The following is a 27,719-nucleotide window of genomic DNA, read 5'->3' as shown; positions in this document are numbered from 1 at the left end:
CTCTATGTCGTAGAGTGTGGTTTTCAGTGTCGCGGAGTGCCAGGAGGTGATGCGATCTCGGCTCCCATGGGAATGCTGGAGGTGATCAGAAGCTGTTCCGCGGGTGTACAATCGATAGCGAGTGTGTTTTGCGTATCAATCAGGTGAAAACGGTGATATATCTACCGCCCGGCACGAGATAACCGATAGGGAACGGGTGTGCTGCAGGGTGTATGTGCGCAAGCGGAGCTGTGAATCAGTGCTAAAACATGAAAAGCCACAGTCGTGCGCGGACTGTGAAGCAATGGAAAAATCGGCTAAAATATCGATCGATGGTGATGCTCCAGGTGCTTACAGTGTTGGTGCTACTAGCGGGCGGCATTTTCACACCCGCCCAGTGTCAGATGGAGGAAGATGTGGAAGATATCGGCGACCAGCTCCATCATCCGGATCGTGATTTCGAGCATGTGGTGGCACCAACCAGCAAAGAAATCATCACCAATCACATCGTACCAGATCACGGCGAGGGTAAGGGTGTTGCCGGTGACTCACACTACATGGAGGGCGAGCAGAGTGCAGACGGAACCGGCGCTCGGTACACGGAGATTGGTGGCGATGTGGTGCTGGGTGAGAAGGTGCTCCGTGCGTCCGAGAGTCCTTACTCCATGCGCACGGACCTGGAGGTTGAACGTCGGGCGCGACTCATCATCGAGGCCGGCGTAACGATCCACTTCGCACCGATGGTTGGCATCACGGTGCGCGGTTCCGTAGTAGCAATGGTAAGGGCCGATCAACTTTTCGATTCACTGTTTGCCGCGCTTATCTTATCTTTCAAACCTCTGTTCCTGGCACCGGCCCTGGGCAGGGCCCGAGAACCGTCCCGAAAGAGGGCGAGGGTTTGAGCTCCGTTGGGCAATGTTTGATTAATTCCACCTGTTTCGTTTACCTTTGCCGATTACGGGGTCGGGTACGGGTGCTTCCTCAACAGTGCGAGCGTTATCAACACCTTCACAACTGTGACTTGTGTATGTAAGGTAGGGTTGTCTGCAGGCGAACTTTTTATCTTGCTTTCGGTATGCCTTTACACTCAAATAAACGAACAGGTTGTACGCAAATAAATCCATTTTTTGTACTGCTTCGGGGCGTGCCACTTTTACTTTCAACAAGTGCCAGAATGTGGACGCTATGAAAGCGAAAGGAATTCGGACTCGCCGGTGTCATCGAAGCTTCAGTAAATATTGTGCTGAACTGATCTGATCCAACAAAACGTTATCAGCTACATCTTTGATTGGTATACAGTGGAAGAATAAATATTTTCTTCAGTTATTGTCCAGAGCACAACTTCAACGTTCCCATTGTTATGTGGAGTAGATCTTTCCCTTTAAGCTTTGATTTTGTTGGAGCAATTCCGCTAAGACCAAGACTTAATCCAGTAAAATCAAATGCACGAACGAGATTGTTTGGTGTTTTTCTCCTGTTCTCCTCTTCCATGGTAACGCTATTTGAAGAAAAAAAAGGGAATTAAAAATTTAACCAATTAAAAAAGAGTTCCAGTTGCGGTGGAACAATATAACTAATTTCATGCGGTCATTTCCCCGAAATTGAATATGTTACGATGGCAACGCACCGCAGCGTGTAAGAAATTCATAGAGCTCCGAGGGCAGGGCAGAATAGAACAGAAACCAGGGCACAAGTCACCCATTCCCCACAAAACCATGCCCCAGTTCCACGGGGTGCAGTTAATCAGTTTCGTCACGCGTCGATCCACGTTGAAGATTTTCCGGGGCCAGAGCAGTGTGACGCAGACGATCGCACGGTTTGCTCACAGTTACCGGTCAAAAAGAGTTCATCATTCCCGGGCACATCTGCACAACTGCTCTTCTGATGTGACGCTTGCAAGTACAAAAAGGTAGAAACCCATTTCCGACAATGTCCCCCTGGGTACAATCGTATCGGGCAGCGTTCCATGAACGATTTCCACCCTTTCGGAACGATCCAGCAAGGCGGCCGTAAAACTTGGTAACCTCCTCCGTTCGTTAAGCTGCGAACTGCTGCTTTCGACTAGAAATGGATAAAATTCTTTTCGCGAGTTCCAACCATCACGCGAAGCGCAAACCATGAAATTATTCTCACTTTGCGGTGAGTTCGGGCACGCGCACACGGACAGATTCTTTTGCCAAAGCCACGGACGGTCACGAATGATCATGGCTTCCTGAAAATGGTGGTGTGATCACGTGGGTCAGATAAATTTGAAATTATAAAATTAATTAATTAGCCAAAGCGGTAACTGCCGACTCTGCGGACAAGCGCAGTGCCACGCATCTAAGCGATCGTTCACGATGATCGGACGACTTGCTGTTGTTGTGAAACTTCTTTCCGGTGTCGGAGAAGCAATGAAATGTGATCTTTCCCGTATAGCGGGTGGTGATTATTAGATTAAAACAGACCACTCGATTAACCCTTGAGGTCAACTGTTGCGGGTAATAGAAACATCCTTTGAAGGAAGCGTTCGGCCTCTCGGTGTCAATTAATTTGATAATCGCACTATTTTGAATGTTGATCTAAGGTTCGTTGCAGTTCCTCGTAGTTATTTTTTTCTACAATCTTTAATGTAAATCCCTAACCTAAATTGTTTCTTGGAAAACACACCGTTTGTAATCAAAAACAACAAAAAATAGCTTCAAAGCTTTACATAATAAAATCGAACGATATTATCCACCACTTCCGCATTTAACAACGTGTGTGAAACTTAATCCATTATGCACGAAGTGTAAAGAAAAGTTCGAGTTTGAATGCAATTTTCTCAGCGGCTGATTTATGCACCATCGTGGGGAACAATCAAACTAAGCCATCAATGTGCGCTGCTAGTAGTGGTGTCGTTTTTTTGCACATTTTTCACCTTTATATCCCACTCCAACCATAAACCAATACGCGAGTTTGAGGTTGATGCGAAGATGACGAGCAAAGAAAGGAATAACTTGGAGATCGTTTGGTAACGATGTTTTGATTATGCTTCATTATACCTTTTTGGGTAGTTTTCGGGAAGATGTTCATTGTATTAAATTGTGTAACATTCACGGGGACTTTTTAAGTGTGAGATAGTCGTATAGAATTGAGTAAACTATTTGAAAACGTTACGCAAGAGTAAAGGCAAATGTACTGTATGCCTTTCACGCCTGAGTACATGCCGGTCGTGGACGTTCGATTCATCAATCCACACAAGTGATCGCTTGGTTTTCATTCATAAAACTGCCTTCACGCCTGCAGTCATAGCGAGAAGTGATCGTACCAGACGCAGTTAATCAATTAACCCCGACCTTTCAAAGTGCGTGACAAGACGTTCCAGCGTACCATAAATGTTTCGTTGCGATTCTAGACATCGGAGGGTCAGATTGATGACGAAGGCGTACAAATGGATTTAAGGGCTTAAAGAACAGAGGGAAGCAAGTTCTGCACTAACTTCTGCTGCAGAGTACAATGAAATTAACAACTAATTGACGTTGTGGTTTCACTCAGAGAGAGCTAACCCCCCCTGGTTGATCAGATAGGGGTTAAAGCGGTCAAACATCGTTAATTAAGATCCATCTCGCTCTCGTTCCGAGATCCGCCAGTGAGGGGTGAGTGTTTTTCATTTGCATCATCTTTTTTTTTAAGGGCGGATGGTTGCGACATTCAATATTTGTGCTCCAAAAATATTGTCTGGTGTGGTCCTTCTGGCAGGAAATGTGCTTTCTTTCTCGGCAATTGTTATGAAAAAGCGTCATTCTTTCATTTTGCAATCACGAACCACCGACAGGTGAATTCTGAGGGTTGTTCACCCCTAATAAATCCCACACATTTGGGTAGATCATGATCATTCGAATGAAAACAAAAAAAAACTGCAGACGATCAGTGGTGCGTAACTTGCGTGCTCTTTCCGACAAAAAAAAAATGCGACCCATTGAAGTTTACAGTACCAAAGCCCGGTGCCATAACCACATCATCATCGAATCGGAAAATTGACAATGGGTGCCACAAACAATGGACCATCCCTTCCGATGGCCACTTGGGGGACGTCATAACACAGCTGATTTAGCGTCTAGCTGGATGGAGGGTTGTATATTGGTGAATATACCAGTCAATGGAGCCATTAATTCGAACACCTCCCATCGGAAATGATCGTCATCGGCTCCGCGTTAGTCATCTGTGAGAGAAGACCCCCTCTGAATTATCGGCAAACAGGTGGACGGATCGTTTGCGTGTGTTGGTTGACAATGCGATGCGATGAAGTGGGCACGCGTGATATCGTTGATGATTCATGCTGCGTTTCGTGGAAATGGAAGATTAGTTTTGTGCGGGGTTGAATTCATCCTCGTGCTTGAAAACTTTGAGGTATTTTTATATTTGCTGGATGAAGATCGCATCGAAAATTTCTATGTCATATCTTATCTGTAACATAATACGGCAAAAGCCGTCATGTTGGAATTCCAAATAAATAATTTATCTGCACGTACAGAAATTAAATTATGATATAAAGATTCATTATCTAAAAAATGTTGAATGATTCATTACTACATTTTGCGGCGCATAAGATCAGTTCATTTGTTTCCTGGATTAGAAAATTCTTATGCAAATACCTCCCATTGAATACAGGAGTTAGGAGAGAAACTTCCCTCAATTTGTTCCACTCCTATAAATATTACCATAACTGTACTATTCAAAGTGCATACAGCAACGTTCCCTTCGTGACACGGATGCCATCCGAGGCGCCATATGGTTCGTTGCATATTTATGATCAATGGCTGTGACACATAGTGCTGGCACACAGCATGCGTGCACAGCACTCGTTTGCAATAGAACCACGCCGTGGCGTTAGACATCAACACAACGAGAACCGGTTTTGGTACGGTGCTTCTGAAGCATAAATACAGGTTGCCACCGGATGTGCCACCTGTTGCATTAAACCTGTACCATTTTATTACTTTTTTTAATGTTTTATGCTTTAATGCTCACGACAAAACAAAATGTCACGTTGAATATTCAGCTACTTTTACAGAAAAAAAGACGTCTATGTGGAGATGAAAAATGCTCCCCAATAAATAATGAGATTGAATTTCCGTTCCGTCCACCCCAAACAGGCACCTTGAAGACTCGTGATTTATTATCCGATCATTTATCTGGCAGTGATATACGCTATGAAATTTGGTCTAACAGTTTACCCATTTTGGCCCATTTCTCTCAACCTTTTTTCAGTGCTTATTCCGCTTCCTCCTAATGAGGGACACGGTTTATCATTACATGGTAATTTGGAAACAATCATTGCCCAACAATTATGCTGGCTGCGTGTTGGCCAGATAAAGACGGTTCAACAACAATGCTGAGCCGTACCGGTTACATTCGTAAACCGATGGGAAAAAAACCATTTGTAAGAAAAACAATTACGGCATTTTCTTTCCTACTTTTTGCTGTTTCTAGTGAGCGTTTGAGCATATACGGCGGTAAACTTTTCGTGCAACCAAAGCTTACCCTTACTCTTAAAAGCTCGTTAAACGGTTGTTCCTATTTGTAATGGTTCTTGATCATCAGCCTTCCGACAGGAGGCCTTCCGGCAAAAGGAGGCAATAAAAACAAAACGAAATCTATTTAAACATAAAAAAGTACAGTTGCTCAAACGCCAGTGGACCATCGTTCTCGTGGGTAAAAATGGGATGTTTGCCTAAAAACAGTTCATGTTTCGTTACATTTGCCACACTTGGCGGTGGCGGTTGCTTCGGTACGAACATGAACCGACCGATCGCAAGCTATGCAACGTACGAAACCTGCCGCTTCACAGCTAACACAGCGCGCTTCGTATACGGCGTTTATGGTATCCGTTTACAGCGTTCTCTACTGACCTACATTAACCGTGTGCCGTGAAACAAAAATGCGCCCGAGACGCCAGCGTGCCGGTGAGAAGTACGCGACGGTTGTAATAGAATTGTTGGAATGCTGCAGCGCACGGCACTCACCATCAGAAAATCCGCTTGCAACGCAAATGTTGGTGCAACATAAACGCACACGGTTGAACAAGAGCAAGAAATAAAGCTCAATTATTCAGCTCCTCTAGCCGCACATGGGTAAGAAAAACGTGTTAACACTCGTTAACACGCTGCTGGGCAAAACACATTTTGAGCGTCTAAGACTTTCTGTTTTCTTTCGCTTGGAATTGGGTGGTGAATCAATTACACAGTGGTGGAAGTATGTGTACGTTAAACTATTTTGAAAGAGAAAACAAAGTATTGATAAAACATAACACATATTTTCATTAACTTTTCTACCCCCGTCCGCAATTGTCACCGGTGGTGGCAGGTTCCCAACAAAAAAACACTGCTGACACTGACCGCAACACCTTCTGCCCAACCCATGCTCGGTCTCTTTTACGCATTTGATGCGCATTAATTGTACCTATCATTATGCAACTGCGTCGAGTGCTTGACGCGTGAGTTCGCTTTTCCAAACCGGCACAATTTTCTATGGCACGGCAAAAACGTGCCAACGCGGGAACCAACGGAACTGACTCATAGGCTGGCCGGCTTCAATGGAAAGAAATGGTGAAAGGGTTGTGCAGGGCTTGAAAGTTCACAAAAAAATAATCTGTGTAAGCATACATTACTATCGAGGATGACTGCTTTGTGTTGTGGGGCTTTTTTTTGTATTGTTTGTACGTCAGCACATTGTTTTGAGTTGGCCGTTAATTATTTTGCATTGCGGTCAGACATACGAATATGTTCAACGCCTGCACACAAAAACAAATGTGTGACAGTTATTTACACCAAACAAAGCAGAAACTGTACACAGCTTCGGTACTTTTGTGCAATAATTTATGTTTGGTGTTTTTAAATAAGGTTCCGTCTATTGAAGAAAATACATTAGGAATGAAGTCATTAGTCAAAAATCGGATTCAACAAAAACAAAAAACAAAATGTCAGAGTCAAATCCATTGCTCCGTATTACTCCAAAGTCAACGCTGGGATAAATCCTCCCTCTGGTCGATGAATGTTCCGCAGTTGTTCTGAAGTAGATTTCGCAATGTCCCAGAATAGTAATAAGGACTTTACACCCACCACTAGGTTCTTCCTTATGCTTTATTCTTGTTAAAATACTATTTCCTCTTTTCAGGGTAATGCTGAAAACAGAATTACACTCACCACGATGCCCGACACGGGCTATAAGGATGTTCCATCCGACCCGCGTGACGCCGGTGTTAGACTGGTGGATGGTCCTAGCCCACTCGCCGGACGACTTCAACTGCTGAACAACGGCAAATGGCGATCGGTGTGCTCCAACTCCAAAAAGTACGTATCTCCCCGCATCGACACCTCCTTTGCTCAAAAATACTAACATTAGTGCCTGCACCCCTTTTCAGCTGGACCATCGCAGACTACGAAACCACGTGCCGACAGTTGGGTTTCAAGGGAGGTAGATTCTGGAACTGGATGGACCGGATCTCCAACTTCGAACCCAGGTTACTGTATGAAGAACCGCGCTGTCTCGGTACCGAGAGTTCGCTGTTCGACTGTGCCTGGAGCTCGAGGCAGGTCGGGTCGGGTGTGTGCGACTACCACAGTGACATCGGCGTCCAGTGTTTGCCATTGTTCGACCAGGTGACGCCACACTGGCGTGGTCTAAAGTTCGAGAATGCGGAGAGCAAAGAGACGCTATCGTACAATCACGTCCTGTACGATTCTATATCGCTGTCTCAGCTGCGGTACGTTGACATTATGCGTGCCGGTACGGGTCGTGGTGGATCGGCAGAAGCTGCGATCAGTGTGCTGGGTGTGCCGCCGGTACTGGAGTTCGTAACGATCGACCACTCATCCTACACCGGGATTAATGTGACGAAACACGACGCTGCATTTAGCTTCCGTAATGTGACGGTGCGCCATAGCCGAGGGTTCGGCATCTTCATGAACTCGAGCTACGGATCTGCCCATCTCGAGGGTGTTACCGTGAGCGAAAATGGTGCCGATGGTATTCGCTACGTAGGTCATGATTTGCGAGCGGACGAACGGACGGATCGTAGCAAGGTGTTCGATTTCTGTACGCTTACCTCAACGGCTTGGCAGATCTATCCGTTGCAGCTCTCGTTCGAACAATCGCCGTTTGCACTCTCGCCCAAGGAATGTGCCCGATCGTTCGAAACGGCGTTTGGGTATGTGCTGACGATGCATTTCGTGTACTTCGAGATGGCTAGGAACAAATCGGCCCAGATCTCCGTGTATGACGGAATGTCGGAGAACGATCGTCTGCTGGCTGCGTGGGATGTACGGAACTCCACGCGTCCCCAGAGTGTCACCAGTACGAGGGAAAAGCTGTTCATCAAACTACGAGCCGATGCAAGATCAGCCGTACTGGCACACTTCCGCGTAACATCCGGTGTTACCAAGGCGTACGATTTGAACGTCACCCAGAGCACGGTGGTGGACAATGGAGGTCGTGGAATTGCTGTGGATAATTTAAGGTCTCAAGTTCATGTGCACGAAACTATGATCAGCAACAATCGACACGCGGCCGGTTTGCACGTTACAAGCGGTGCGGGTGATGTTAATGTGACTCATTCGACGATCAACTTTAACCAAGGCGATGGCATTAACATTACGTACTACGGTGGCAACAGAAACGTTTCGCGTAGCTCCATTGAAGCGAACCGTGGGTACGGGTTTGCCATTTGGCTCAATCAGACAACCACCGATCGGCAAGAATTTTTGGAGTTCAACCAAACGACCACGATCGAGTACTCAACAATTGGACGCAATCTGGAGATAGGAGTACTCCACGGGAACTACTGTGGTGATTCGTGGGTTAACGTGACCGGTAACCTGTTCAACGATAGTACGAGTGATGCGGTCGATATTCAGTCGTGCTGGTTCGAAACTTCCGACAACAAACGTACGCGACTTCAGATAGGACACAATAACTTCGAACATTCACACCGTATCGCTGTGGTACTTAACCCTATCCTTAACCTTGATGGCAGGATAGAGTACAACCATTTCACCCGCGGCCGGTACGGGGCCCTGCTGACTCGTAACAAACCATTAGAAGAGTTTCGCCCATTACCGGTACGATTGCTCATACAGCACAACCACTTCCTTAACAATGAAGGAATCTACGTCGCATCGTTAGGTCTTTCACCCAACACCGACAGTAAGACGCAGTGGATGTTGTTTACTCGAAACTTTGTCAAGGGAAATCGTGTGAAGGAAGCATTCGGGCCGATGGAGGATGAAGGAGAAGGACTTGGTGGTGAGGGTCGTTTGAATCCCCGATCACGGGTTGCCGCACCGGTGGTAATTTCTTCCAACAATGTGGACGTCTTCCGGAACATCATTTCGAACCAGGAGTCCCGGTACGAGGTCGGATCACAGCTGTCCGACCAGAGCAAAGCCTTAAATGTGACGTACAACTGGTTGGGCAATCAGGATGAGGAAAAGATTTACGATCGATTGTTCCACAGGAAGGATCGATATGATCTCGCAAAGATCGAGTACTTCCCGTACCTTCTTCATCACTCCAATCCAGGCACACAGACCATCGCACAATACCAAAAGTTTGTACCATTCTTCCACAAGGAGGGAAGTGAGCGTATTGGAGGAGAAGTTGACGGGCAGGAAGTACTTCCCGCAGGCAGCTACACAGTGGAGCGTGACATTAACGTGCGTCCGGGTGGAAAATTGATTCTTAACTCAGGCGTTATCCTTAACTTTGCACCAAGCGTGGGTATGATGGTGACGGGCAAGTTGGAGGCAAGAGGACGTGCTCCGGACGATATTCTGTTCACGCTGAAGCGAGAAGCCGTCATGGTAAACGATACCACCGAAGCGATCGTCGACGATCAAGAGTTTGCCATGGATATCGAGACGGAATCGATCGTGGAAAAGATTCCGCACGAAGCACAAACGCCCAAGGTTCCGGTACGACTCGTCGGTGGTGCGAACGATCACGAAGGTCGTCTGCAGGTGTACACGGAGGGTGTATGGGGCACGGTATGTGACTACGGGTGGACCATCACGAATGCGGCACTCGTGTGCCATCAGCTTGGGTTGGCACTAAATCCGATGGATTGGCGATTGCAACGTTCCGAAGTACCCGGAGCGGGAACGACCGAGGATGTGCTGCTGTCGAATGTTCGCTGTACTGAGCACGATATAGACATTGCGAAGTGCCGTGCGGAACGTGCCTCACAGGGCGATTTTGAGAACTCCTGCGGCCATGAGAATGACGTTGGTGTACGGTGTTACGAAGGTGCCTGGGCCGGGCTTCGGTTCGGTGTGCTGGCTGAGCGAGCCGATCTGCAGTACGTTACGATCGAGAAAGCAGGTCTGTTCGACTATGTGACCAACACCTTCAAGCCTGCGTTGCAGATGGATCTTGCCCGTCATAATCTGGACAGTGTGCGCGTGGTGGAGAACCTGCAGGATGGGTTGGGAATCATCTATTCTGACATCTACGCCGGAACTTCGGTGAACAATGTGAAAAATTCAGAGTTTTCCGCTAACCGTGGCAATGGTATCAGTATTAAGCAGCTGGGACTGAAGGTGCAAGGCAGTATCATAAAAGACAACCGGGGATCTGGCATCAATCACGATCAGGTTGTTTCATCTCTAGAACAGCGTGAAATTACTAGCTGGTTCAACATGGTGCCAGACTTTAACGTGGACGATTCGGATTATCGTCCCATATTGGTGCCGGAAAGCGCTACCACCAACATCGACATTGACCAGTGGCAGATTAAACACATCATCACCACACCCGTACGAAGCGATCCGATCGAGCGGAGGATCATCATCCAGTGCCAACCGGGATATGTTATCGGGATACAGTTGCTGAATCCGATCGAGAATCGTTCGACGGAAAATATCTGGATACACGATTCACTCACCGGGAGCACCGAATCGGACATCTGGCAGGTCAAGCGTGACCTGTCGGTATTCCCATTAACGACCAGCAGCTACGGTGCGATCTTACAGTACCGCAGTGGAACGAATGCCCTCGGAGGAGCGGTTCTAGTGCTTCGATCCATCCAGGCACCGATACAGAACATTTACAATCGTATAGTACGCGGTCCAGTGCCAACACTACAGATATCATCCACCAAGATCCAGCGCAATTTCCGCGGTATTACGGGCACATACTACAACCGATACCTGGGTGAGTCGGGCGAATTGTATCTTCGGAAAGCGAACGAATCGATCAAACTGTTCAACTGTGAGATAAGCCACAATCGGGAAGAAGCGGTGTTCATCCATTCACCATTCTGGGATGTGCACGTGAGCAACATCTCGGAGATCACGATACACATCAACAACAGTATGGTTCGAGACAATGGTCGAGGCATTAGACAATTCTCCAAGGATTTGCGCTCGTCGAACAATCTATTCCACTATGTAATGCAGGACACGACGGTGGAAAGCAACTCTTACGGAGGTCTGGAACTGAGCCTACCTTACGTTTGGCAGTACAACGAAAACTTTACACACTCCGTGTTTCTTGGCAATGATACGTGGGCACGAAACCGCAAGTTTGGTATTCTGATCGATGGACATTACGCGGCCATTAACATCTCGTCGAACATCTTCACCGAGAACGTATGTGCGCAGGGTGTGATCGGATTCCGAGGCATGGAGAAGAAAATGCGCATCGATAACAATCGGATCACCCGGAACTATGGTAGCTATATGGTTGAGTTCCGGTCGGACAGTCAAAGCGAGATACTTGGTGAGATACCGGCCTTGCTGGCATTCAACCAGATCGAAAGCAATGAAGAGCTTAAGGATACAAGATCCTCGATGAGGAATTTCATCCGTGGCGAGCGTAACAATGCGAACGATCCGACCTGCGTGATCGGGTTTGGCGGTGTGCAGAAGGTGCAAATCTACCGGAATGTCATCTCTAACAACCAACAGGATTATGATTTGATTGCCGGTGTGAAATCGGCCCGATTGCGAAACTATCTGGATGCGCGAGAAAATTGGTGGGGAAGCAGTGACGAAGTGCACATTCGCAAGCGCATCTTTGATTTTGACGATTGGAACAATCACGCGGAGGCACTGTACCGACCGTACTTGATAGAGGACGTGATCGATGGTAGTGTGTCGGTTAGTGAAGGACCAAGTCCGCCAGTCGATTTGGATGCGCTCGGTGGACGCATTCTGGAGGATCTATCGATCTACCGACGCGAGCAACCGTACGTCATACGGTCCGACATTACCGTCATGCCTGATGTGACGCTCAGCATCTTTCCCGGTGTGGTCATGGAGTTCGCACCGAACGTGGGAATTCTGGTACTGGGTACATTGCTAGCGCGCGGTACGAGTGATGCCGAAGTTATCATGAAACCTATCGAAAGTGCCTCGGAGGGGTTGCAGCGGGTGGAACGATCGCTTGAGAACATGGTTAATTACGACTCGATACGGCTCTGCACCAACCGGAACTGTTCGCAAGGTGAGGGAGAAAGCGAACGGGCGAAAGAAGGTTTCTTGGAATACTATAACCACACGACACTGCAGTGGATACCGATCTGCGATCGACGGTTCACGGAGCGTAATGCTCAGGTTGTATGTCGAGAGCTGGGGTACGATCCGTTGGATGTATTCTTCGATCACGATCGACGAATCGAGTTCCATACGAACTCGCTGACACGGATCTGGTCCTGGGTCGAACCAATGGAATGCCATGGCGATGAGTTACGGCTTGAGGAATGTCCCGAACGCTTGAATGGACAACTTTACGGAAGACGACACGAATGTCAGTGGGATTCGGATTTTGTGTTCATCAGCTGCAATGGCGAACCGGAGCGGCGCACCTTCTGGGGCGGAGTGCGCTTTGCCAATCAAGACTTTGAGGCGAGTATGTACGAAAATCGCCTACACGACAGCTATACGCATTCAACGGCACGGCCACTGGAAAGCGTAATGGACTTTGTACGCATACATCGCGCAGGAATGTTGCACGGCGAGAAGTCACCCGCAATTCAAACAATCGCCAAAAATCCCAGTATTAGTTCGGTGTCTATAAGAGATTGTGCGCATCATGGTGTGAATCTGATTTCACCAACGAACGCAATACACCTGAACCATTTGCAAATCTTGCGCAGTCTAGGGCAAGGAATTAACGCCATCTCGCTGACTGGAGAAGGACGAGAGAGCGATGAGTCCAGCTACAGTCCGTTAAAAGATCTCGATTTGCCGTACAATCTGTTCTCGCTGGTGGACATCTGCGACACCAACAAGGAGATCACACTAGAGGAGCGGGTTTTGGTGTACTACAAATATGACAATAACCCGGTCAACTGTGTTAAAATTTTCAAGAGTGCCTACCGTGTGAAACCACTCGGATTCCGGCTGCTACAGTCAAATCTGTTCAACCACTCGAAGGAATACGGCCGGCGAGATATGATACAGCTAATGGATGGAGATATTTACAACGTGTCAGCACGCTTAATCGGAACGGTCGATGCAGACTCCGACAACCAGAAGCGACTATTCCGAACGATCGAACCAGCACTTAGCGTACGGCTGATTGCAAGTGGAGCACCGGCACGACACGGCTTTATCGCGGAAGTTGTTACGCTACCGATTTCGGCGATTGGATTTAGTAAGTCGAGCCCTTCGTGCATCCTTACTCCATGGAAAGAGATAGTAGATATTAAGTCAACTGTTTTGATTATTTCAGATCGAGATGCACAGCACAATATATCCAACACGGAGATACAGGGATGCGTTGGTGGTGCGCTACAGTACACTTCCGTCGGTGAAGTATCGCCCATACTGACGCTAGAGAGAAACCGAATCTTGAACAATTGTCGCCAGCTGTATGGAAACTTCTCCTCTTGCGAGTCAGCGATCCGAATCGACGTACAGAACATGCAAGCGTTACATTTCAGGGTACCTACACGCTTAAGTCACTATCCATCTTTCACATAAATATACTCAGCTGCTAACTCTTCGCTTTGCAGAATAATCTGGTCCAGTCCAACCAGGGTGGTCTCTCGATTCGGGCAGATTCTCGAGGTTCGGCTACATCGTTGCGTGGCTGGATTCATCGCAATCTCTTCACGCGTAACCGTAACCGGCCAGCGATCTACGTGAACGGACGCCAATCTTCCCCGTATCAGGAGGTAATCATACACAACAACTACATCACACAAAACGATGCCACCTTCCGGGATGTGGTTGTGTTGCGGCAGGTCGTTTCAAACTTCACCTACAACTATGTTCACCGGAACAAGGGTTTGCGGATAGTGCAGGTGTCTGGGTTCGATCGTGTGAGACTTCCAATTTATCAGACAACCACACACAATGGATTTTACGAGTAAGTTAGACGAGTAGCGAAACGTGGCAAGACGATCGAATCCAATTAATCTATACTTTTTTTCAGCAACGTCGCGACGGATTGGGAAGGCCGAGCGACTATTGTCGCTGGAACAGCTGGTCAACATTATGTGGACAATATATTTGCAAATCCGGACAACGATTACGAAATCATAACCGTCAACCGATCGATGTAAGTATGCGGCTTGTAGACTCTAGGAAAACATTAACCGACCACTAACAGTAGTAGCTGAATTAATGAGAAGGAGTAGTAAGTAGTAGACGGGGGATACACAATGTTAGGCGTGATGACTCCCGTTTCGGTATTTGACTTACATTGTGAAGTGTATATGTTATTGTTTCAAAATTTGCATGCTATTTTGATCGTTATTTACTTTTACTCCTTCCCATCTGTATCTTTCTGTAAACCCAACTACTCCTGCAACTCCTCTCTGCGTAACCGTGGGCTGCTGAATGAATGTACAAAATTTATCACGCCCTGGCAGATTTGATTTCCAGTACTGGAATAGGTAGGTTCAGTTGCATTCACAATTTAAACGCAATCGGTGTTGGTTCGCTTACATTACTGCTCTTCGCTTCCCTGCGTTGGAGTGGCTTTTGGTAATCAATAAATAAATATATCCCTTACTTAATGGGGTTCCGTTCACATTCCGCAGCACCCTGGATGTATGGAAGACGAAAATCGACGCCCGGCATAATTATTGGAGCTACAACGAAACGTTAGCGGTTAGCTCTCGTATACGCGATCGGTACGATGATCCACAACTCCTGGAGGTATCCTTCCTGCCGCTGCACATGAACAATCTGACCGTGCTGGACGGGAAATGCCCACCGGGATGGACACTGCTAATCGATACCTGCTACATGTACGTCGGAGCACCGATGAGTTTCCGAGAGGCGCGAGACTTCTGCCGTTCGGATAATGCCTCACTGCCCTTCATTCATGGTGACTCGAACGCATTGTGGATGTTTATTGAGCAGCAATCGCGCTACCTGCGGAACTACGAGCGTGTTTGGGTGCAGGATTCCAACTACATCGATCGGTGTACGTCCTTCCTGTACCAGAGCGTCGAGGTAGAGGAGTGTCACAATCGACATGCGTTCTTGTGCGAAATCGATCCTAAGGTGGGTTGAGAACTTTCTCTCAGTATAACTTACCAAAAACGCAGTTAAGTAATGAATTGATCGTCTTTAGGTCGAAATTGATCCACTCCACTGGACGGCTAGTTTTGAAGTGATCGCCATTATTGTCGCATTGGCATTGGTCATTCTACTGATCTGCGGTGTGGGTGTTTGCTGGTGCCAGAAGTCGCGGTACCGACATGCGCAGCGTTTGCAGCGACGCAATAGCATCCGCCAGAGCATGCGCAGTCTCAACAGTATTGATCCTCAAGGATCCCTTCGAAGAAGAAATTATGTGAGTATCGTCTTTTCGGTTTCGTAACTGGTGTTGGATGATGTTTTCAAGAATTACCCTGTGAACGCTAATTTGTTCCACACAACTTATTTATGCAAACAAAATGGCAGCCAACAGCAGTTTAAAACAAGTCGACAACGTGTCGTAAGTTTTTGTGAGGGATTTTTGATTGTCTTATGGCTTGTTGTGTTTTGGCTTGGTTTTATGCTGGTGAATTGATAAATGTTGAATGTTTTAGACGTTTTGCTTGTTCTTTGTGTGCTGGATTATCGGAGGATTTTATTGATTTTATTGTGTTATCTGCTTGATCCTCGTTCCAGGCTATGTCACGATCGACGGACACGCTACGAACAGCGACAACGAACGATTACAAACGAATGGCATCGAATGGTTCGATCGAGTCCGTGGACAAGAGTGTTCTCAGCACGGAAACCAGTTACGATGTTTACGATCAAAAACAGAAGCAACAGTACAATAACGAGTACGCAGAGCAGCTGAAGAGTCAGCTCGGTTACAGCGAAAGCAATGGCGCACCTTCCGAGTACATTGCAAGCGCAAACGGCGCAAGTCCGGCCAAGACGAAAGTGTACGGTTTGCCTGAGTACAGCAGCCACGGTGGAAGTATTGCGCTGGAGTTAGCTTTCCGCAATGAAGGGTTCCGGGACACGTCCACCACGTACTCCGGTGTGACCCGTAACAATTCGCTTAGCACTGCCATCAACGAGGAATCACCAATCATACACGCACCGGGCGGAGAGGACGAAATCGAAGAAACAGGCTCCGATTACTACGGTAACTCGAGCACACTGCCGATGCGCGTGCAGGATAAACTTTCCTTCCTGAACGAGCTCAAGCAACATCTGCCCGAGTACGAACCACCGACACCGACTTCGGTTAGTCACAGCAGTTTCCAACCGGCCCGTAACTCTCAAACCGAATCCCTGTCCGGTGTGTCCGGTGCCACATCGTACGCTATGCAGAGAAGTCCTCCGGCAAGGCCGGCACCGCCGGTAATTCCACCTTTGGGTCACGTGTACCAGCAACCGTCGATACAGGTACGCCGACCGGCACCACCCGAACCGGAACAAATGCGTCGACCCGATTCGTACATGAAGGCTGTGAAGAAGTACGCCACACCCGGACGGGAACGGGAGTCCATATTGCCACCGCCACGATCTGACAGCCAACGGCCAAAGACACTGTACGAGTCGTCCGGTGAACAGCAACCGGCTGTCTCTCCCATCATGGAGCCCTCACCGACGATGCCATCGAGTTCGAGAAGCAACTATGCACGCTCGAAGTCGGAAGCGTTGCTGGAAACAAATTTCGACGGTACGGGCCCATCACCGCCCATGCTAAGCGCCGACAGCCGCAGTTACTCGCAACCACTCGAAACTGCAATGTGAGACAAGTGTTCGCGTGTGTTTTTATTTTAAATTGTTAGTATAATTGGCAACCAGTCGTGCTTTCTATTTTTGTTTTGTAAACGAATTGTACAGTTATAGCTTTTAAGCAAACGAACGATTTTAAAATAAGCGAACAAAAGGATGGTCGAGTAAGGAAGAAGCATCTACTAACGGGCATCTAAACATGTGCTTTAAACGAAAAGCTCGCAACTCGGTGACATTTGTACGGTTTCGCGATTTTCGCGGGGTGCTTTTCGGTAGAGCTTATGCGCGATTTCTCTCTCAGTAGGATAAAAAGCGGTTCTACTACATTACAGCAAAAACGCAATCGTGATATAGGACGAATAGATTTTGGTGGGCCTTGCTTGTGAGAATCACAGTGGAAGCATGGTGCCTTAACGTTTCATTCCACATAATGCTAGCTTTCGTTTGCCCCTTGCCCAATTTGGTGGTGGAGGGGTTAAGGTTAGGTTCCATGACCAATGAGAAATCATCCTTTACGTAATGTTACAAGACGGCGTGTGTTTAAGGAGTATTTTTGATGAAAAACGATAAGCCTAGCTCTAGAACGTGTTTATTTTTAATAAAAGACAATCGACGCGTGTAGCGTAGCGTACACACATATGAAATAATTAGGCAAATCGATTGAAAAAGACGTTGTAGATGTTGTATTTGATTTTAAGTTTTACAACCTATCTGTTCGTGTTTAACATAATGTAGACCAATCGTTCGATTTTACGTCCAGCGAAATAAAGAGGAACAAAATGCAGTGCGTTGAAACAGTATAAAACATTCTAAAAACCAGTGTACATTGTGTTTTACATGGAATGGTGCCGAATATGGATTCCACGTTTAATTATATTCCACCCTCTTTAGTGATAGACACCCTGTTGATCTCCACGCGATCTTCTGATGCAAAAAAAAACAAAACGTACAAAATAATCCGAATGAGTCCGGGGAAATGATGACCGGATACTGATGTGTGTCGCTTTCGCGCGTGAAGCGATTGCGGTTGTGCAAACCGCTACAATCGTACCACATCGAAAAACACTCCTTGAATTAGATCATCGAACTGGTTTCTATGACGGTCGGGCCTTGGGTTTCCCGTGTCTTTATGCATATGGCCCGTGTCTGCCGGCAGATGGAACTGGATCCCACAAGAATGGGCTGGTAATTTGTTTGCCAAACTGCGACTGGTGGAAGAGATTTCATCATCCACCCGTTTTGTTTTTGTTTTGCATTGTTTTTTATTTTTATTTTTGTATACCAAATAAAGCTTCAAGGTCGACAACGTATGCAAAAATGTGTTTTTCTGGTCGAACAGTTTCTTTCTTGAGTAGAAAAAATAGGACCACCCCAAATAACACCACAGTGTAGTGCATCATTATTTTTAAATTCTGGTTTCCTCTCTCCACATACCACTATGCAAATTTAGAGCTTCGTACACTACAATCGTATGCATTGATTAGCAAAAAAAAAAACTAAATTAGCACAGTGAATCGATTCTTCGCTAAAAATATTATTGAATAAAGATGTGAGGAATAGCAAAATGGTGCGGAAATTAAGTTTTTTGCACCTGTGTCTATTCCCTCCCATTTATCGTACCACAGCACACAACAGTGCTTTGTGCAACATGCGTAAACAAACCACTCGCGAAGCGATCGGTTCGAGCTAAACTGATGCTGGCAATTGAAGCTTGTATCTGCATGTGAAATTCAAAACGAGAGAAGATAAAAAAAAACGATTTGTCTGTTCTTTTTCCTGACGACGTTCCAGGTTCCAGACGTAACAAACTAGAAATTATAGAAACAGCTACCTCCACATGAATTCATATCAATCCTGCCAAATATATAAGTAAATAGAATGTGATAGTTTAGAAGAAGCGGATTAAGTTACCATATTACTTCAGAATAGAATCTAGGCTAATACTTTTCAGGCGTTGAGTTATTGGAATTTTAATTTCATCAAATGGAAATTTGAACCAGAAGCATATGTGATTTATCGATGCTTTAAATACGTGAGGACAACTTATTTACTCATTCTCTAAACCGCCCGCGGACATATCCCGGCCATTCCTGCAAACGGATCAACGCCATTGGGCCTACTATGCCTCCTCTTTCCACCCAAATAATCATCGTGGATTGCGTGGACTGGTGTTATTCTAATGACATTATCTTGTCCATATAAATCTTGCGAGTACTATTCGCTGTATAATGTATTCATCGAACAACCGTCATTTTAGCAGCTCCTCTAATGTCATTCTACACATACGGGACCAAAAATCTGAGCGTTCTTTTATCGCACAGTTTCCTCGGAACTGTAAGAGTTCAATAAATTAACAACCCTAGGATGAAGCGCCCTCTCTAGCCCTAGGATGAAGAGTAGACAAACAAGCCGCAGACGCTTGATGTTAGCAAAATACCTTGAGATTTATCCAGACACAAACATTTGGCATTTGACGTCGGTTATTAGAGCCAACGCTTTACTAGACTAAACCGCAAAAGATGTAGCAATTTTCATCACCTAATACCTCCGCTAAATGATGTCAACGACCATACCATGTCAAACACACCGGTTCTCGTCCGCACCTCTGCTAGACGCATTGACTTACGCTCGCCTGTTGCCGTTCAATGCCTATCAATCAGCATACGTTTAACCTAGAAAACAACAATATAAATGAAGCCACAATTTGGGAGCTTCGATCTAAACTACTGTTTTCAACTTACCGCGAATTAGCGAAGAATTATCGTTGATAAAATGGTCTATCTGTATCGTACGCATATGTAAACAAACCAAAATCACTTTGACGTTTTCTGTTGTTCACGCACTCGCTCACTCACACGCATGCAAACAGAAAGATATTACGTTTAGCACCTGCGGTTTAATTCTTATGTCATATTTTCTGCCCATTTTTATTCGCAATCAAAAATCAGCAAACTTTATCACACACTAATGCAAAACCTCAAATGTGTGTGTGTGTACCAAACTCTGGAAAAATGAAAAATCGTACAACATGTACTAAACATCATCCGTTCAGCAGGGGGTAAACCTTTTCCTAAGCCCAAATCCAACACAACTGTCCAACCGAGGAGGCACCGTTACGGTAGTGTTTGTACTACGCACAAACACAGCCTCCCATCCCCAAATATACATAGCGGTACGAAACCGTCCGGTACATAAGCATACTCATAGCACACACAGCATAGCTCTTTTGCTTCGGATCGAGTTTCTCAGAATTTGTTGAATAGCAGAAGCGTGAGGAAGTGTCTGCCGTGTAGTGGCCGTGCGTGTTTCGTTTCGTTCCGTGAGAGGTGCGTTCGTGTGTGATGTTTGTTGTGTTGTGAAAAGCCCACTTACCCTCGGACCACCCTCTTTCTTTTGTGTTTCGCCTGCTCTTGGCTCACGGCACGCGAGAAGCCGAGAAGTCGGTCGATCGGTCAAACGAGGTGAAATTAGCTGATGGACATGGAAAGGAGGGGTGGAATGGAGAAGTCTCGGCGGATGGACAATCTAGTTTTCACGGCTGTCATCTGGTAGCGAGCAAAAATGATTAGCGAACTCGTCTCAGAAAACATAAACCTGTCCACCCCCTATCACACGTACCTGTGTTCTTCTGTTGCCCGCGGCAACAGCCAAACTTTTTGTTTACTGCTTCCTTCACCAAGGCACATGATACACCCTTCTAAACGCACACCCCAAAACAAGTTCGATCCTGATCGAAACCTGTTCTTTGGCCAGCGGTGGAATCGTTTGCCGCAGGCACTAAAAGCAGATTAGCTTTTTGGCCGTCGTGTATTGAAATGAGTGATTTACGGCAACGAACAATTTAGAATGCGAACTTTTTGTGCTCTTATTCTACTTGTCCAGCAAGAAGTTGAACCAACTCTGCACGACAAGAGTGCAATGGCCGTGACGGTGATGGCAGGATAGTGAACTAACAACAGCAGTAACATCATCATCTTCATCCCCCCCAACGTGGCGAGAGTGCATTGATTGGCTATGGGCAGTGTGTTGTTATTGTTGGCTACTGTTGCATTCTAGTCGCTGAGAGTAAAGGGAGCGCACACATACGCACACGCGTGCAGAGCAACGTTCAAGCATAGGAAGCGCATCGAATGAAACATTTTTTGGGGAGTAGCGCGCGAGAGCTGTCAGATGCAATTGGGTGTAATCTGTGTATTTGGCGTTATCTTATCTCGTGCTCCCTCTACGTGCTTTCGAACAGTAATCCCAAACGCCCGTCAAGACACACTTGAAATAATCGTATTTACAGGTATTTGTGGAATTTATGGGAAACTGCACGAGGACGGAAGCAATCGTGCAGCCATTGCGGGTATTGCGTGTGCGCGGAAGGAAAATTATGTTGAGAAAGTCCAGATCCATTGTACTACCACTTCATGGCTTTCATCCCTTCACAGATCGCCCCACCCAACCCCATTACCCACAAAACCGAACGGTCCATGTGCAACATGGAGCATATTTGTCACTGGCTGCTGCGATGAGTGTGAGCCAGTGAGTAGTGAGCAAAAATCTCCAAACCAATCTCGCACGGTGAGCAAAGCTTCTCACCCCATATCCTGCTTCTTTCTTGCAAGAAAAGCGCACACATTGTGGTAGGGTGTGTGTTTCCGTGTGTGCGTGTAAAGCCACCGCAGCGAGCGAAGAAAGGACACACACGGAGTCTGCGAGCTTTGCAATAAAATATGGTCGAAGTAGCAGTGTTTTGACGGCGCGGTGCTGGCTGCTTCTCGTGTGCGGATTTTTTGGCGCTTGGTCTTCGGTGTCGGTTTAGTGACGGTGAGGTGTTTTGGAGTTTTGTTGGGCTTTGCCGTAGGTTATGTTTCGATCGATTGAACCAGCAGGCTGGAAAATGCTGACCACTAGATGCACGCGCGTGAAACTTTTTCGGGCGAGTTGCATTTCCGTGGGGTCGCGTGATAAGATAGTGTGCTTCAACTCCACTTTGTAGTTGAACTCTGCATGGTGACGAATCGAGAATTCCACAGTGCCCTGATTAGTGAATAGTGTGAATCGGCGATGTTTGTTAGCATTTTCTCTACAGTCTGTATGTTGGAAATGTATTTGGTTGTGCTAATTTAAACATTTACGGTCTCCGAGTCTCGGGGAGTTGCAATGATTTTATAGTGAAATTCTTCATTTGCATAGTCATTACATTAATAGAAACATAATGATCCAACCTCATGGCGATTCATGAAGTAAATGGAATTTCATTTTCCTTGCGAATAGTGACCAAAATTTTCGCTTCGCTTAATGCAGAAAAGTGCAGCGCCTGTCACACAGGGCCAGCCACTACAAAGCTCATCTTGGTGTAGGAAAATTGAAAAATCGATAACATTTTATTGCAACTTGCCTACTCTCCGCAGCGTGAAAGGCTCGGATAGGCCGGCTACAGGTATGCGAACGTGTGTGAGTGCGAACGAGAAGCACCGTACCGCGTACGAGAAGCAGGAGAGCGCTACTATTGTAACGAGTATCCTTTTTTGACCAAAAAGTGTATGGAGTTGTGTGGCAGCTAGAACGGAAAGCTTGCCATCAGTGTAAAGAGCAAACGCGAGAAACAGAGATAGCGAGCGGGTGTGTATGTGTGAGAGAGAGAGGGAGAGAGCACGCATTTTTTGAGAATGTAGCCAACAGTTTGTTCTTCTCTTCTTTCCACACACACATACACCGCGCAAAAAAAAAAAAACAAAATCGTCCGTGCGTTGCTAATGGTGTTGCTAGTTGCTATTTTAGCAGCAGTTTTTAGTAAAACGGAATTTTTGGATGTGTTTGAAAAGTCCTTTTCGTCCTTTGTTTGATTCACATTGCTTTTGGTCGTTAAGGTTATGGAATATTATTAATGGAATGCGGGTGGGTGAATTCGTGGGGATGTCTTATAGTGGTAACGGTGACTGGACCCGAGGGGTCCCGTCAGTATAACAATTTCCTTTCGTCTTTTTTCCTTCTGTTGACAAAGAAAAGCTTTCATTTTGAATGATATTTCCGCGATCCGGTGTTTGAAAAATTCTGGTTTATTATTCGTTTTTTGTGAGCTCTCTTTTTCATTTTTTTTTCTTGCCGATTTATGTTCGAAGGAAAATCTTTTCGATCATGTTTTTGATACCATTTTTGTGTATTGTAGTGCATAGAAGTGAAGGCCAACAGCCCAGGTTCGGGAGTGAAGAGCAGCAGTCACCGTAGTTACAGCTTGTGCTAGAGTGTAGCCGTTAGAAGAGGTGGCAGACTAGAACGCAGTGTGATCTCCATCCTTGAAGAGTGTGTTTTTTTTTTAGTGTATGGGTGTTCTCGGTGTTGGCATTTGGTGGTTTTATGAGCCAAGCATTATTGTTTGATTATCAATTTAAACCAGGCGTTTGTGTAGCATAGTGCAGCAACATATCTAGAAACATCCATCGCCCGTGTGTGATTAAAGTTGGCCGTGGAAAAGCAAGTGCACGGAGGTGGAAAGCGCACGGGAAAGTACGCCCAGCAGCAGCGAGAAGCATCGTGTTCGCGTCCGCCGGCGTAAGGAAGGACGGTCAAAGTGTATCTTCACCGTGCAGCAGGACATCAGCGGCCTCGACGTCGAGGAAGAAGACGTTGGCGGAGCAGGTGGTGGAAAGCGGGACGGTGCGGTAGTAGGAGCAGGCGGGAAGCGGCTGGTGGCGGTGGTGGCCGGAAGCGCAACACGGTCGAGGCGGCGGTGCAAGGTGGCGTCGGGGAAACGGGCAGCGAACCAAACTATGCTCAAGTATCTAACGCACAAGCTCCGCACACAATCAATCAACGATGAGAATCAAGTCAATGAGAAGGTAAGTGAATGAGTGAGCTAGTGAGTGGGTTGAGTCCGGCAATGGGCAATGTCCACCTATATAAATTACATTGTGGTCATTGTGATAGTAAATGATAAAAGAGCCTTCTGATAGAACATTGGACAAAGAGTTCCGGTAAAAATAAGTTTAGTTCTCAATTGGCCTGGGACACAAGGCCATCATTGAAGAATCGATTGCAGAATCGATCTAAAAAAAGAATTCAAAGTTCTCAGAGTAAGAAAAGAATAATCCTAAAGTCGAGTTTTCTTACTAGAATGCATTTGGGTAGTTCTTTATCATATCAGCTCTTCGTCATATTACACGTCAAAAACACGTTCGTAGTAGTATTTTATTGTGGATACCGGTTTCGAGGTTAGAAGACCATCGTCCTTATCCAGGACCTGCGGGTGTGTATGTGTGCGTAAATTATGAGATGCATTTCTTCGACCAGCATTAATCTTTCGCTCTTTCGTACTCTCTTTTCGCAAAGCGCCGGTACCTTCTATTCTCTCCGGTTGTTAGTACTATGGTAGGCAATGATGTTGCATAGTCCACATGTGCACAGTCTGCCTCTCAGCGTAAGTCAAACTTTATTGTGTGCTCTCTTTAGTAAATTCTGATGGCTATAACATCCGTGCCGTATTAAACAGGAAATCTGAGTATGCAACTCAATATTGTGTGTAGGAGGAAATTCTTCGTTGTAATATCAAGATTACTACTACTCCACTAAATCTTCTGATCTCGCTACGAAATCGATTTTGCGATGCCTAATTCATGTTGAGATTTCAAAAGTCAATCAGAAGTATGACATCTATTAAACGTGACATTTCTTATCATGCTTGACGTTACTTTCTGTGGTTTCAATTTATATAGACTCCATGGAATAGTCCATCTTGCGTATAGAGAGGTTACTGAGATTAGAACCCGAACCAGTCCGTGATATTGCATTGTGGATTTTCGTCGTTAATATTTGGTCGCTCGCAACTTTTTCATTCAAAATTCTTCAAAAAAGTCAAATCAAATATACTTGTAAGAATCTATGTTTGTTTCATGTAGCGCAACACCTCCCGTTATTATTGTTAATACAATGGTCCTCATTAAAAATAGTCTTTCTTCGAATTGTGCTTAAAACAATAGGGCAACTTCTATAATCTACTTACTCTCTATAAACATTTCTGGATAACAGTTTGTTTGTCAGCCAGAACATTGAAATGTTTACACGCAGGAAGCTACATTCGCATTAGACACATGCTGGAGGACATTTTCATGCAAACTAAATCGTTTGTGGAAATCTATTGCTCTCCTGCACTTAATCTCCCTCGGGCCAGTAACCTTCGGTGCAAAAATAACACCTAGCCACCACCTACACATAGACTTCGCTATCGTGAATGCCATTGTTGGCCCTTCATTTTGTGTATTTTTTTGCTGGTAAGGTACACAAGGACGGGCCCCGTCTGCGCTTATGGGCTGTTGGTCGTCCTGGCTGGCTGTATATTACACAATGGCTGCGCGAGCGTTCGCAATGGTGCATCCTTGAAATCGGATATTCTCATGCTGCTTCCCGCTTTGCCAATCGTTTTACCTTGCTATGCTACTGTGCGGGATGCGTGTGTTCTAGTCGATCGAAACTGTTACTTTTTTCATTGCTTCGACTGCTGCTGATGTAACAAAAATGGTCCCCGAGTGAGTTACTTCGTCCTTTGTGTCCGGATGATGGAGCCTATATTTTATTTGGTGCGTATGCGGAGAATACCGCTCCACTTGGCTGATGATGAGTGAAAGTTGTGAAGCTTTGTGAAGCGTTTCATTCAAACCGCGTTACGCGATGTTGGTACGCGCGGAGGTCGACACCGATACGCGCATGACCCTGCTAGAGTAAGGACACACCGACTGTAAACGAAGCAAGGAGTAACGAATAACAAAAAAAAACTCATATATAGAAACAGGATCATTGCTCCGATAGTAGGAAGAGCGAAACTACGACTACTACTGACGAAGGTTCCCCGCGTTCTGCCGCTCCCCTGTCACCGTCCTGCACATCAGCTTAGCTGCTAAATCTCGGGAACAACGGCAAGGATCACTTTGCAACAATATTGTCGGCCCCCAATTGGTATTGGTGCGGAATTGAGTTATAGAGCCGTGGAGTTTCCTGAGCGAGAATGAATCATTCTCCTTCTCTCTTTATCTCTGCTCATCTCTCACTCTCTTTCTCTCTCTTTCTCACACACGTTTATCCTTGGTCCTCGGGGTCGTTACAGCACCCCGGTATCGAGTCCTGCCTTCCGGGAAATGAAATCACCCCCAAAAAAGCAATTTCTGTAACAAAGGATACTCGCTAGAGGGGGAAGGATGAGTTCCGTGCGTGTCCTTCGCGAGTGCTTTACTCCGAAGGGTGCCGTAATTCGACACGCGGGAGCTTTAAGCTCGCGAGCACACAACCACGAAAGTGAGTGACTTGTTTGAGGTGAGTCGACAAAGTCACCGACCACTCACAGGACCTTTTTTAGCTCTTGGAGTTGAGGATAGCGGAAAAAGGATTGGGGCTTCCCAGTTGTCGGTGAGTGACCGATAAAAATGTTGAATGAGCAAGGACAAACGGACGAGCGTAGAGAAAGCTGTGGCATACAGACGGAGGAAATAAAATAAAACAGAAACACGGCTAAGCGTACAAGGAGTGAGAGCTTGTATCTTGGCGTATCTCTCGCGTTTCGACGTTGCGCGGTTCGTGTAAATGGTTGGAGCAGCATACCAGAAACGAAAGAGATAGCACGTGGACGAATGAGGAAAACGCGAACAAGTAACGATGAGGACGCGGCGGTACGTTTTGGGGCAATTGACGACAATGATTTGGGGTTCGTCCTTCCAGTATGGTCCGGACCGTGCATCGCGAAAGCCATTCGGTTGGAACGTTGGAAGAGCAACCTTGAAGCGAACGCTTTATAAAGTCAGCGAATATCTCATCCATCTCAGTGCGCTAACTCCACGGTGTGTTTGTGGTTTCTGCCAGGGCAGTTGTAGCTTTCCTGCTCGTACAGAATCTGCTGCAGAAATTGCAAGGCCCCCGCTACCACCCGCTTGCCGGGCGAAACTCCCCCAAATCGAGTGAAAAAGGCAATCCGAGCATAACGTCGGCCAGGTTGGAGAAGCGGGACGCAGAACGCAACACAGCGGCAGCGCGAGAAATCCGGTTGCCAAAGAACCTCACGGGGTTTGTGTATCGTATCGATGGCATCAACTCGGCTCGGATCGGTGAGCCCCATGGTTCCGTGGGCTCGCGTGCACACATCGTCAGTAGTGTGCCGAGAACTCGTGCAGTGCGGTGTGCTGTAGGAATCTTGCTCGAAGCAGCTTGCGGGCAAACAAACCGGTGCAAGTGTACTTCCCGTGCCCGTTGGTAGTTGGCCGCCGTGATATGTGTCACCAATTATGCTAACTTTATCACACCCGCATTCCTATTCAAGTGCCTTTTACCGTGCGTGGGTGTTTCTGTGAAGGGTTCTTGCTCCTTCTCCACTGCTAGGCACAAAGGAGGATGTCCCCGATCGATCCCATTTTCCGATAACCTGACATCCTCCAACGAAACAACCCAACGCTGCACTCCAACTGTACCGGTGTGCCAGTCGTCCGGTTGGTGAGTGCTGATCGAAAGCGAAAGTGTCAAATCCGTCGAGAGATACGCAGGAGATTCGGCACAGGCACGCCACGCCAACTGGAGAGCTGGAGAGCGAACAAAAAAAAAAGGTGAATCAAGAAC

General features: G+C 46.5%; 2 protein-coding genes across 2 annotated transcripts in view; both read left to right on the top strand.

The window, feature by feature from the left end:
• Nucleotides 1-248: 248 nt before the first annotated feature.
• On the top strand, nucleotides 249-17,153 carry LOC128710943 (protein bark beetle). Its single transcript, XM_053805807.1, has 10 exons — nucleotides 249-758; nucleotides 7,117-7,292; nucleotides 7,364-13,593; nucleotides 13,672-13,883; nucleotides 13,955-14,310; nucleotides 14,377-14,502; nucleotides 14,816-14,839; nucleotides 14,987-15,455; nucleotides 15,526-15,747; nucleotides 16,068-17,153. Exons 1-10 carry the CDS (start codon nucleotides 249-251, stop codon nucleotides 17,151-17,153), a joined length of 9,411 nt encoding a protein of 3,136 aa, XP_053661782.1.
• Nucleotides 17,154-23,896: 6,743 nt separating this feature from the next.
• Nucleotides 23,897-27,719, top strand: part of LOC128714072 (lateral signaling target protein 2 homolog) — a 47,693-nt gene continuing 43,870 nt past the window's right edge. Inside the window, exon 1 of the mRNA XM_053808950.1 lies at nucleotides 23,897-23,965. Coding sequence (XP_053664925.1) covers nucleotides 23,897-23,965 — 69 coding nt within the window. The remainder of the gene's footprint in view (nucleotides 23,966-27,719) is intronic.

The sequence above is a fragment of the Anopheles marshallii genome, chromosome 3 (assembly GCF_943734725.1).
Source record: "Anopheles marshallii chromosome 3, idAnoMarsDA_429_01, whole genome shotgun sequence".
Taxonomy (NCBI): domain Eukaryota; kingdom Metazoa; phylum Arthropoda; class Insecta; order Diptera; family Culicidae; genus Anopheles; species Anopheles marshallii.
Note: the sequence above shows the minus strand (reverse complement) of the source record. Positions and strands in the feature narration are given on the sequence as shown.

What these genes read in the sequence shown, in the direction of transcription:
- LOC128710943 (XM_053805807.1), top strand. Translation starts at nt 249, where the DNA reads ATGAAAAGCCACAGTCGTGCGCGGACTGTGAAGCAATGGAAAAATCGG. An exon ending in TGCAAGCGTTACATTTCAGG is followed by an intron (nt 13,884 to 13,954) that starts GTACCTACACGC and finishes TTCGCTTTGCAG; the next exon opens with AATAATCTGGTCCAGTCCAA. An exon ending in CCCTTCGAAGAAGAAATTAT is followed by an intron (nt 15,748 to 16,067) that starts GTGAGTATCGTC and finishes TCCTCGTTCCAG; the next exon opens with GCTATGTCACGATCGACGGA.